Source organism: Quercus suber, unplaced genomic scaffold (genome assembly GCF_002906115.3).
Source record: "Quercus suber isolate HL8 unplaced genomic scaffold, Cork oak 2.0 scaffold_725, whole genome shotgun sequence".
NCBI classification, from domain to species: domain Eukaryota; kingdom Viridiplantae; phylum Streptophyta; class Magnoliopsida; order Fagales; family Fagaceae; genus Quercus; species Quercus suber.
The window spans coordinates 69,393-81,681 of NW_027070165.1; the positions used below are offsets into that span (position 1 = coordinate 69,393).

Below are 12,289 nucleotides of genomic sequence, written 5' to 3' on the forward strand. Positions count from 1 at the left end.
CCTTTGTTCTTGCCCAAATGCCGAACCCATTAATGATCCATTGACTTAGCTTAAGATCTGCACTCTACAGAATTAGATCCTCTCTTCTCATCACTAATAAAGATCTTAGTGGGCATCACAAACATTTATTATATGTGAACCCTACAAAGATAATGTCATGATATTGATATATACAGCAAGGCATCTGAGGTGAATGAAGATATCTTAAGCAAGCCAAGGTTATTCAACCTTTTTTTTTTTTTTTTTTTTGATAGAAGGTTATTCAACTTGTGCATTTGGATTATTATTACTTTTTATTAGTTAAAGTTGACAAAAATATAGTTATACCTAAGAAAAAAAATCTGAAAATAAGGTACAACTTTAAAAGGAAAAAGCTAATCCAAACTAATTGTCCTTGTTTTGTTTATCGTGTCCTATATTTTGAAGCAAAGAACTTTTTATTTTTATTTTATGAGAAGATGAAGCAAAGAACTTAATAAAAGGAGATGGACGCTATTAAAATGACTTCAAAAGTGAAATCAGGTAAAATAAGATCACAAATTTCACATACACAAGCTACAAAAAGAATATGCAAATTAAATAGGGAAATTGGCTTTCAACATATACTCTCCCTCCATTAAAAAAAAAAGCACAAACAAATCCACAAAAAAAGAAAAAAGAAGAGAAAATCAACGATCCAATTACAAACCCATAAAAAAAGAAAAAGAAAAAAAAGAGAGCAGCTGAGCACTTTCACTTGCATGTCAAATTCTCGATAGCTTGTGACTTGGTATTAACAGCCATGCTGCAACTCAATTCTGCAGACTTTTTCTTCTTGAAAATCATTAACAAATGTACCTTCCCACTCAATTTGGCATTGCTTGTTAATGGTAATTGTCCAGAATTGAGGTCACTAGCCAATAGAGATTTGGTGGAAACTTTGGCTGATGTTGCTGTCACCGTGACATTAAACCTCTTGGTCGATCGAAACTTTGCTCGTGACTTAATTATAGTAAACTCTCCAACCTTAGTACCATTGTAAGATATTGTAGCAGTGCTGTTGTCGAATTTGAACTCACCAAAATTGGTGTTTTTGACACTGATTTCAGCATTTAGTTTCACACTAAATGAGGAATTGGTGTACGTATGGCTCTCCACAGAGACTGAATCAATTCGTACCTTCAGATTTCTGATGCGCATAACAAGTAGCACAAAGAGAACTATGATTATGGTTTGTGCTATGACCCCAGCAACTATGTACGCCAAGCACTTCTTCCTTTTACTGCGTGAATCTTTGTTGGTGTTCGTCATTTTTTGAGTGCTTTTACTAAGGTTGTATGACAGACTTTGTCTGGGTTTTGATTGAAGCTAAAGAATTGAGAGGCTCAAGTAGGAAAGAATGGTGTGCAATTGGATGCAATAAGGTCTACTTTTATAGTGTGATGGTGATGATATAATTTATATAAAAGTGGCCCTACCTACACTAGTTGTTCATAACTTTTTCAGCCCAAATTTCTAAATCTGTTATTGAAGATATTTAGCCGTTGTGATTTGATATAAGATAAATTATATGACACTAATGATTATAGAAACTTCTTTATTTTAAAATTAAAATTCAAGGTGAATTATAAAAATGGCTGAGTTATTAGTGTTAACTAGCTCGGATGTCCCACTTTTTTCTTCTTTCGAAAGTCATGCTCTATGTTTTAGTGAAGTATAAAATATACCCAAATAACACACTCATTGATTATTTATTTATTTATTATAGAAAATTTCAACCTAGGCATCCTCTCCTAACGATGAATCTTTATTATTAGACTAAAATACTAGTTAATTTTTGGTGTAGACGGGAATTGAATTTTAAATATCTTATTCAATTATCAGAAAATTTATCAATTGAACTATATATGCAACAGTTGAACCTATAAATTGAACCTATATGTGATACAATTATGTAACTTGGGTCAGTCCCATTTTGTGAAATTGACTTGTAAAGTCAAATAAAGTGGGTTCAGTTTCCATGGTGTAAAATGACTTGGGAGTGTGTTGGACGTTGCTTGATTATATATACATCTTCTAGAGAGACGCGGTTTGAAATTTTCTCAAAGACCGACTGAGAATGTTTCACGCTGAAGACATGAGCTAGAGAAAACAAATATTTTGATGAAAGTGAGTTGGACAAGTTAGAAATATTCGTGTGGCTGTCAGAGAGGGTTAACAAGCTTTCCATGAAGTAGTGCTGGAATAAAGAAATCCCAACTTGCATCACTTGGATTTTCCAGGACTACAGGAGAGTTACTGTTATTATTTGGCTTTTCAATAGTCAAAATTTCAACAACTATAAGCTGCATTATTGCACCTTTATTATACTTGAGTTTTAAGTTTTTCCAAGCTTTTGAACTTCATTTTCACTTTCTGACTTTGCTTATTGAGACCTTAGAAAGTAGAAACCCAATTGACACTCAATTCATGATACTCATCCATCACTGATTTTGTGTCTTTTTTTGGTGAAAAAAAATTACCTATTTTGAGTTGTTGATTCTGCCATTCTGGTCATCATCAGATGTTAAAAAAGTTGTACAACATATTGATAAAAGGGGTATCTATTAGATTGTACTCTAGTTGTAAAAAGGGATGGTTTGGGTACAAAGCCCTCAAAATGCATAGACAAATAGACTCTTTGAACGCGGTACTTTAAATAATAAATTTTGTACGTATTTTATCAAAATATTATTCAATATTATGGGAGTCCCTCATCTTAATTCTTACATGAATAATAGATCTCATCAAAAATAAATTTGATTAACGAGATCTGTTATTATTATGTGAAGGGACATAGAATTGTTCAAAATAACTTTTAGAATTAGTGGGGGTTACTTTGAAATCCCATTGGGGCTAATTTTGTGTAACTTATTTTCATTAAGTCATTTTGTTTAAAAACTGAATTAGACAAAAATATTTTTTTAGAAGAAATTTTATTTTAGACAAAAAATAAAATACCTTGAATAATCATTAAAGAGTTTTCCATAACTCAAAAGGTTGAATAAGTTGGAAACCAAACCAAATCATAATTTGAGCAACTCCATTGTGTTTTTTTTTTTTTTTTGGGGGGTGGTGGGGGGTGGGAGTGAGACAATGACGCCCTGTCCCAAAAAAAAAAAAAAAGAGGCTGGTGCGTGCATGAGGTCATGTTTATTTACTATTTCACCACAAATTTAGAATTAGATATAATATAAAATATAATTATCTAGATTCTAATAAATATAAAAATATATTACGTAAATATCTTTAAAAAATAAACAATATTTGAGGTGGTTTAAATAGTACTTTAGTTCGTGTTTCAAATTTTTTTTTTTTAATTAACAAGTAAACAATGTAAAATTGCATTACTATAGAAGTGTTTTCAGAAATTACTTTAAGAGAATTATTCTTCAAAAAAAATTAAAATTATAAGAACATCAAAATGACATTTCTTTCAATTGTTTTTTATATTCACTTTAAATATATAAGAAACTTTATTTAATATTATTTTTACTCTCTAAAAACAATTTTTACCGTCTGCTTTTTAGGAAACACAATCAACCGAACTCAAAATTGTCGCCAATTATATGAAATGTGCTATAATACAAGTTATTTTTAATTTTCCCACTACAAAGCAAGAGATTCAAAACGTGCGAAGGTACTTAATCTTTTTTTTTTAATTTTTTTTTATATTTTAAATTGTTATTGATATCTTTCTCGTCCATGCATTGAATGTGAAAGTGATTGATTTATCTTGAAAGAGAAGGAAAACTGTGCTTAGAAAAATTATTATTCTTAGGCTACATTTGTCAATTGCGACACACAGAGGGCCCAAGAGTCACTCAACTTTGACTTAGGTATTATAAGCTTCTATATGGCTCATTAGTCATTTTCATGCTCCTATATACGACCTTGTCTCCCTTCTTCACAGTTGGAGTTCATTCAAGTTGTTGCAAAGTTGCAACTTACAAATTGATCTGGTCCTTTTTTTCCCCCCTGACAATTTGAAAAGAGTATGCTTTATTGGACCAGAAATTTTGATCCAATCCACAAATTTGTGCAGCATAAAGCAGCTTTTGTGTGGGGTTTAAAATGTGTGTTTTTCTTGATTGTTAGAAAGGGTATTATAAAAAGAAAGAAAAATATTTGAAGTGTGATGTTAGAATTTATATAGTTAACTAAATTCCTATGTCAAAATAAAGTGTAATAAGGGTTACCAAGAAATAGATTGACCCTTGCATATGCCATCCTTCAGTCACTATTTCTTTACCAATGTCCTCCAACCAACGTTGAAAGCCATTCTCATAGCACTTGTCCTTTGACTCCAATGATGCCATCCTCTAGCCATAATAGTCATTCTCTATAAATGCAATCTGATCCAGCTTGGTCATATTTTCTTTAATGGTCTTCACATTCCAAACTCCAAGCCCCTTCAACTTGACCTTGAGTTCGAGAGGATGCATACAATAAACTATACCCTAAATATATAGACCATATAATATATTATGGACTATCGTGCTTTTGTTATACCTTGTGATACTCTAATTTTAGGATTATCATATTAGGCTTAATATTTCTCTAATATATACCCTATATGGAGTCTATTGTAATACACAATTTAATAAAATAAAAATGTAAGGACCAGATTTGAATTCCTAGCCTAAGATACGAATGGACTTAGGCCCAAAAAGCCCAAAACAATGAATCTATAAAGAATGAGTTAGAAAACTAAGTTTTAGTTAACCAAATAACGAATTAGGTAGATCTTGATAACAAAAGAGTGAAAATAAAAAAGTTCAAACTGAAGAAAAATGTCATCGGTAAAGTCCGAGGAGACTATTCTTATATATTCATCTTAAGTACGGTTACAAGTTTAGTTCTTTATTGTTACAATGTTTCTTTCTTGATTTTCCGATCCCCCATTCTTCTAGGGGTCTCTTATATTATATATCTCCCTCTTAATGATCTTGACCTTCCATTTGTTGATTATCCAAGCCACTTAAGTGCTTGTCCCGTCGAACATCATCTCTAACTCTCAGTGAGTTTGGATAGTCAAGGCAGTACTGTTCAGAAATTTTTTCCACATAAATGCAGCTAGAAAGTTAGCTGCAGAATATTTAATGCGGTGGCAGTAGTTTTTCCTTAGATATTTCTGAGCTTCCATCCCTCTTCTCTATCAGTAGAACATCCAGGAAGGTCACCTTGAACGATAGGACATATATTTGATCTGTGCTTTGCTCATTCGAGGAGGTGAGCCTCCTCGAACTACCTTTCCCATTCTCTCCGTTTGCATCTAACTCATGTAACTTCGAACTTGACATTCTCACTACTGTTTATTGATCCTCGGACTAGTCAACCTCCTCCGACAAAACTCAAGGCCCAATATACAATTTTGGGCCCTTGTCCCTACAAAAAATATTATGATTTTCAATGTAGACATAAACGATTAAATAAAAGTAAAACCACATTAATTTATTTACCTTTTCGCTACTTATTTATTTCTCTTCTCTATCTCTCCATCGTGACCAACATAGCAATGTGCAACAATTCATATGACCCAACTAAGCCTAGTTTGGTTTGGTTTGGTTGGGCCTCCATATTCAACAAATTATTATTATTATTTTTGGAGTTCATATAATCCATGAACTAAATAAATAGGAAAATATTGATATGCCATTTCTTAAACCTCTTTTATCAATATTGGAGAGATTTAATGACAAACCTTTTAGATGATGATGATGACAAAACACTTCACACATACTTAACCTATCTTACTAATACAAATTAAAAAAAAAAATAAAGATTTTGTTTTTGTTCTATATGATTAATTAAGTCCATTTGTGGTCCTATAGCCCCTATTTCTTTACGCCCAAGCAATGTCCACATATCCAAATGCACCCCCATGTGTTTTCCGGCATCACTTAAATCTGCTACTTGACGAGGTTTTACTTCAACTTGTGATCAAGATAAAATGATAATTATTCTTACTAGGAAGATTAAACTTTTGACTTGTAATCATGCCAATGTTCCCTAGACAATGTCCAACTTTTGGGTCAGAGTGCTAAAGAATTTAGGGTTTTAAGGTTAACATTCATTCTAGTACATGATAGCTGTGGACATTGGACTCATTACATTAATTTATTAACAACTTGATTATTATCTTCTATAGACTATTATCAAATATTGATCAAAAGATTATAAAGAAACTAGCAATGAGACTAGAGAGAAGTCCTTTGCTCAACTAATAAAGGTTTTGTTGGAGCATATTTACACATTGAAACATACATGATTGATGCCTACTCCATTTGTCCCAACTCCCCTGTCTATTGCCAAGCTAGGTAAAATCAATGGTTATTTAGATTGGATAAGGCATCCATCGCACAAATGAGATACAAGATCAATACATGATTATTTTAGGATACATATTATTTTTGCGTTGCATTCAATTAATGAGCATGAGTTCTAGATAAAAGCTAGACCTTATGTGCTTGTACAATTGCACCCCAAAAAGAGCACATGTAGATTTAATTGGTCAAGTTGGTAACCCCCAACCCCAAGCCATAAGTGCATGGGGGGAGCAAGGAGAAGTCGATTTAAGCTGTCAAAGTTGTAGTGTATGTGTGTATGTGTATATTTATATATAATGTAAGTATTTATTTTTTGTCAAAAGAATTATGTTAGTATTTGTAAACACTTAAAAATCAAAACAAAACAAGAAACAAAAACAAATGTTGCCTTTTTTCCCCTTCAGCATGTTGGTCTCGTATATTAAATTGAAATTTAAATCAACAATTTCACCTTTTTTTTTGGATAGGAACTATTTTTTTTTTTGAGTTAATGGGTTTAGTGATAAGTTAAAATATTACATATATCATCCAATAAAAAATTCGTTGTAAACCCAAATAGTGTAATCGCATCAATGATCTACATAATGGACTTCCTTCAGACTCGTTGACCCAAGTCCCTCCCTCTTTACTAACTGAATTATGGATCCTCTTTTGATGCCTACTCCATTTGTCCCAACTCCCCTGTCTATTGCCTAGCTAGCTAAAACCAATGGTTATTTAGATTGGATAAGGCATCCGTCGCATAGATGGGAAACAAGATCAATATGTGATTATTTTAGGATATGTATTGTATTTGTGTTGCATTCAATTAATGAACATGAGTTCTAGATAAAAGCTAGACCTTATGTATTTGTACAATTGCACCCCAAAAAAAGCACATGTAGATTTAATTGGTCAAGTTGGTACTTCCCCAACCCCAAGCTAGAAGTGCTTGGGGGGAGTAAGGAGAAGTTGATTTAAGCTGTCAAAATTGTAGTGTATGTGTGTGTATATAATGTAAGTATTTATTTTTTGGCAAAAGAATTATGTAAGTATTTGTAATCACTTAAAAAACAAAACAAAAGAAAAAAAGAAAAAAAGAAAACAAAAACTAATGTTGCCTTAATTTTCTCCCCTTCAGCATGTTGGTCTCGTACATTAAATCGAAATTTAAATCAACTGTTTCACCTTTTTTTTTTTTTTGGGATAGGAACTATTTCACTTTTTGAGTTGATGGATTTAGTGATAAGTTAAAATATTACATATATCATTCAATAAAAAATTCGTTGTAAACCCAAAGAGTGTAATCACATCAATGAATCCAAGTCCCTCTCTCTTTACGAACTGAATTATGAATCCTCTTTTGATGGGGATCGATAATAATTTTTTATTTTTGCATAATTGGGATGGATAATACTATCAAAAGCTCATGTTCGAATTTTTTTTTTTTGTGGGCCAATTTAATATATATATGGACTGGGGTCCATATGTTTTATCCGAGGGTCCATGCCATGACTACTAGACTAGAATGGCCAGTTAATTGAACAAGACTAGTTTTCCTTAATTGTTGTTGGGCTTTCCATTTTCACTCCAAATCTGCATTTAGTCAGCTGAGCCCTGTCATGAAAGGTGATGAACAAGTTACAAAATCTAGGGCTGAGGTTCAGACTGGGCCATATTACACCGATGCAAGGTTATGGGCTCATGGCCCATGGACATAGACTAGGGCCACTAGGCAAAAAGATGCAATTATTCCTTTTCTTTTTCCTTTTTCCTCTGTGTGTGTGTGTGTGTGGGGTTAGATACTTAGACAAGGTGCAATGAAACTGGTGACTTTTTTTTTTTTTTTTTGAGAAAAATGAAACTGGTGACTGATGGAGCGTAAAGTGTTGATAATAATGTTATGTTATGGTAAGCAATATCCTTTCAATCGATCTGGTGAGGCATATGTGACTCAAACATGTTCAAGATTTAATTATTTTATCACCACTTAGTTATCATCTATAGCTCATGAATCATGAATCATGAATCATGATCAACATTCATGCAAATTGTAAACTAGTTTTTGTCCACTTGTATGTGCGAAATGCATGGTGGAGTCACGGACTGCGCAGCTATTGAATGCAAAGTTCGTCGTCAAGTGTGGGCTTGGCTGATATTCTTTACGCAAAGCTAGTACAAATACACATGAGAGAGAGAGTTCTGAGTTGTGACAGAACAGTGAACTCGTGAGTGAATTAGGAAGGGGGTTTAATGGCTTTTGTCCCAAGAGAACAACGAATTCCATCAATTCCAATCACGTCCTCCTAGTATATTGTTTGTCATCTATCTTATATTGAATAGGACATAGAAAATATTGAGTCATTCACATGATTCTAAAAAATGCCAACTCTAAAGTTTTATTTAACAAGTAATATTATGGGCAAAAAAAAAAAAAAAGTAGAAACCAATATTTATTTACTTTTAAATGTGTCATTTAGTTGGCCAATTTGATGCCCCCACCAAAAAAAAAAAAAAATTTTAAAAAGGAATATTTTATTTATTTTATTAATTTTTTACAGAGGAGAGCAATGGGTCATCAAACTCCTTCAACTTGGGGCGTTGGATCTCAAGTTTCAACTCAACTGCAATAAGTGATTTATAAATGTATATATGCAATGTTTCATCACTAGTTTTATTTAGGGCATTTTTGGTGCACCCATTGATCCTCTTTATTTTACTATCCATTGTATAGTTCACATTTTATATTTTATATTTAATAGTGTGCATGCTGATATATCATTTAAAATTTTACATAATACTGATCTACATATTTGAAATTGAAGAAGATTCTAGTCCAATCCATATAATCTATTTATAATAAGGTTCTAAATGAGCCTAATTGGGCAAAACCACAAACAACATCCTCTAGTCAGAAATACAATTTAATGTAGAGCAAATTGATATTCATAAAAGGAAAACAAGCGAACAAATTTATATATACATGTACATATCTTGATAAACCGGAGATTGATAAGGTACAAAATTGTGTCCCACTGCATGTCTTGAGATATTAGCTATATTCTAATTGTGGATAAAAAAGAAGAAGCTATATTCTAATTGAATAATGGTAGTACCACAATTATTTATACAATTTTTATTATAATTCATTATGTAACAAGTTGTGAGTGATGGTGCTAGGCCGTGTAAATAATTGTGTTCTTAGCATTTTCGTTCTAATTTAGAGTCCAAACGAGCACAATATCAGGGTAGAGTTTTATAACACCAAAATTGAAATAAAAATGTTTATTACACACTACTTAATGTTGCACATACCTTTACATACTCAAAAATTACATTGAAAACATGACTTGTAGTCATGATTTTCATGTCACAAATCTCGAGAAACAAGCTTCGCAATTTGATAGGACCACCATTACAAAAAGATAAAACATACAATATTATCTCCTCTCAGTTACTTTCTTTGCTAATTTACATGCATTAGCTTATGATTTGGTACGTCTACCCATTCTGTTAATCTCCAATTTAATAAAGTAATAATTAATTAGGTGCACCCCACAAAGTTTTTAATTCTCGCTTTTTCTCATCTTTCACCAACATTATACTCCAACATGGAAATTATCATCAACAACATATCTTCTTCCCCCACATCTCTCTCTATTTCTCCTTTACTTCTCTCCCTCTATCTTTCTTTCCCATCAACACCTCCATGGAAAACCAATCACCAACACCACCACCATTCAAGACCTTCAAATTAACAGCCTCTTCAATCTCCTATACCAAATCAACCACCACTTCCACAACCCTTGCACCACTCTTACTCTTCAAACCTTGCACCACAAACCCTCCAAATTACATCCTTAATGATGTCTCTCTCACTGCCTATCCCTCTCAAATTTTGGCCATTGTTGGTCCTAGTGGTGCAGGTAAGTCCACTCTCCTTGACATTTTAGCTGCTCGTACTTCACCCACAAATGGCACTCTTTTTCTCAACTCTTCACCTCTCAACCCTTCTTCATTTCGCAAACTCTCTGCCCATGTCCCCCAACACGATGCATGTCTTCCATTACTCACTGTTTCTGAGACCTTCGCTTTCACTGCATGTCTTTTAGTCCCTAAAACATCAGATATTGCCTCCATTGTTTCCTCTCTTCTCACTGAGCTCAAACTAACACACTTATCAAACACTAGGCTCGCTCAGGGCCTATCGGGTGGTGAACGTAGACGCGTTTCCATAGGCCTAAGCCTTCTTCATGACCCTGCAGTGTTACTTCTTGATGAACCCACTTCAGGACTTGATAGCTCTTCAGCTTTGAGCGTAATGCAAACACTTAAATCCATAGCAACTTCGCGTCACCGCACTGTGATTTTGTCTATACATCAACCAAGCTTCAAGATACTCTCTACCATTGATAGAGTCCTCTTGCTATCAAAAGGGTCTGTAGTACACCATGGTACACTTTCTTCACTTCAAACATTCTTAGTCTCAAATGGCTTCACTGTCCCTCCACAGCTCAATGCATTAGAATATGCCATGGAAATACTAAATCTACTCAATGATCTTAAGCCCATCACACCCCCATCCCTTCCTCCATCACCCACTAAATCTATAGCTGCTCCTTCTGATAATATTGAAGGGAAAAAGATAGGATACAAGAGCTCTAGGGTCCACGAGATTCTTGCCCTTTATAATAGGTTTTGGAAGATCATTTTCAGAACCAGACAGCTTCTTTTAACCAACACATTGGAAGCTCTTGTTGTCGGTCTTGTTCTTGGAACCATTTACATTAATATTGGTTTTGAAAAGGAAGGTATCGAAAAGAGGTTTGGTCTCTTCGCTTTCACTCTCACTTTCCTTCTGTCTTCAACAACTGAAACACTTCCAATCTTCATCAATGAAAGGCCAATACTTTTAAGAGAAACTTCTAGTGGAGTTTATAGACTTTCTTCTTATCTCATAGCAAACACTCTTGTTTTCTTGCCTTACTTGCTCGTGATCGCAATGATATACTCGTTCTCGGTATATTTCTTGGTGGGTCTTTGTGCTTCATGGCAAGCTTTCTCTTTCTTTGTATTGGTGATATGGGTGATAGTTCTAATGGCAAACTCATTCGTGCTCTTCTTGAGCTCTCTTGCTCCAAACTACATTGCGGGAACTTCGCTCGTGACAATACTTTTAGCGGCTTTCTTTCTCTTCTCTGGCTACTTCATCTCCTCAGAGAGTATGCCAAAGTATTGGCTTTTCATGCATTTCCTTTCAATGTATAAGTATGCACTTGATGCCCTCCTCATCAATGAGTATTCTTGCCTTGTCTCAAGGTGTTTGATATGGTACGAAGAGAACAAAGAGTGCATGGTGACTGGAAGCGATGTGTTGGATAAAAGAGGGCTCCATGAGAGGCAGAGATGGACAAATGTTTACATCTTGGTTGGTTTCTTTGTGTTCTATCGCGTGCTTTGTTTCCTGGTTTTGATCAGAAGGGTTTCCAGATCCAAGAAATGACACTATCATATTTCCCTTTTTTTTTTTTCTTTTTTTCTTTTTTTGCTGAATTGTTTTTTGCTTTTGTTTTTCAAGAACTGAAGCCCCTGTAATGCATGGGTCCTCAGGCTTTAATTCATTATAGAGATAATTAAAATACAGTAATAAAAGATGTTTCCTTCATCAATTTCGTTCTATGTATCCTTTTCATGTTTTAAACACGTGGCTAGCAGCTATATTACGAGGGTTTTAATTTCTCTTTTGTTTTGTTTTGTTTTTGTTTTTGTTTTTGCTATTTGTTTTTTTGTTTTTTTTTTTTTTTGTTTTTTATATATATAATTTTAGGAAAGTGACATCGGAGAGATCTAATTCTCTTGATCAAGGCCATGTGATACTGTAAAAGAGTCATGAGGCATTTCCACTTCAGTAGAAGCCCAAATTCGAGTTAAAAAGGACTCCACATCAGTATGGAGCTGTCTTC

At 33.7% G+C, this 12,289-nt stretch overlaps 2 protein-coding genes across 2 annotated transcripts; one reads left to right on the plus strand and one right to left on the minus strand.

Moving 5' to 3' along the window:
* Positions 1-493: 493 nt before the first annotated feature.
* LOC112007266 (late embryogenesis abundant protein At1g64065) lies at positions 494-1,416 on the minus strand. The gene has a single exon (XM_024039597.2). The coding sequence runs from the start codon at positions 1,288-1,290 to the stop codon at positions 733-735; it is 558 nt and encodes a 185-aa protein (XP_023895365.1). The 5' UTR covers positions 1,291-1,416; the 3' UTR covers positions 494-732.
* An 8,490-nt stretch (positions 1,417-9,906) lies between these two features.
* On the plus strand, positions 9,907-11,995 carry LOC112007275 (ABC transporter G family member 4). The gene has a single exon (XM_024039609.2). It carries the CDS (start codon positions 10,036-10,038, stop codon positions 11,827-11,829), a length of 1,794 nt encoding a protein of 597 aa, XP_023895377.1. The 5' UTR covers positions 9,907-10,035; the 3' UTR covers positions 11,830-11,995.
* Positions 11,996-12,289: the final 294 nt, after the last annotated feature.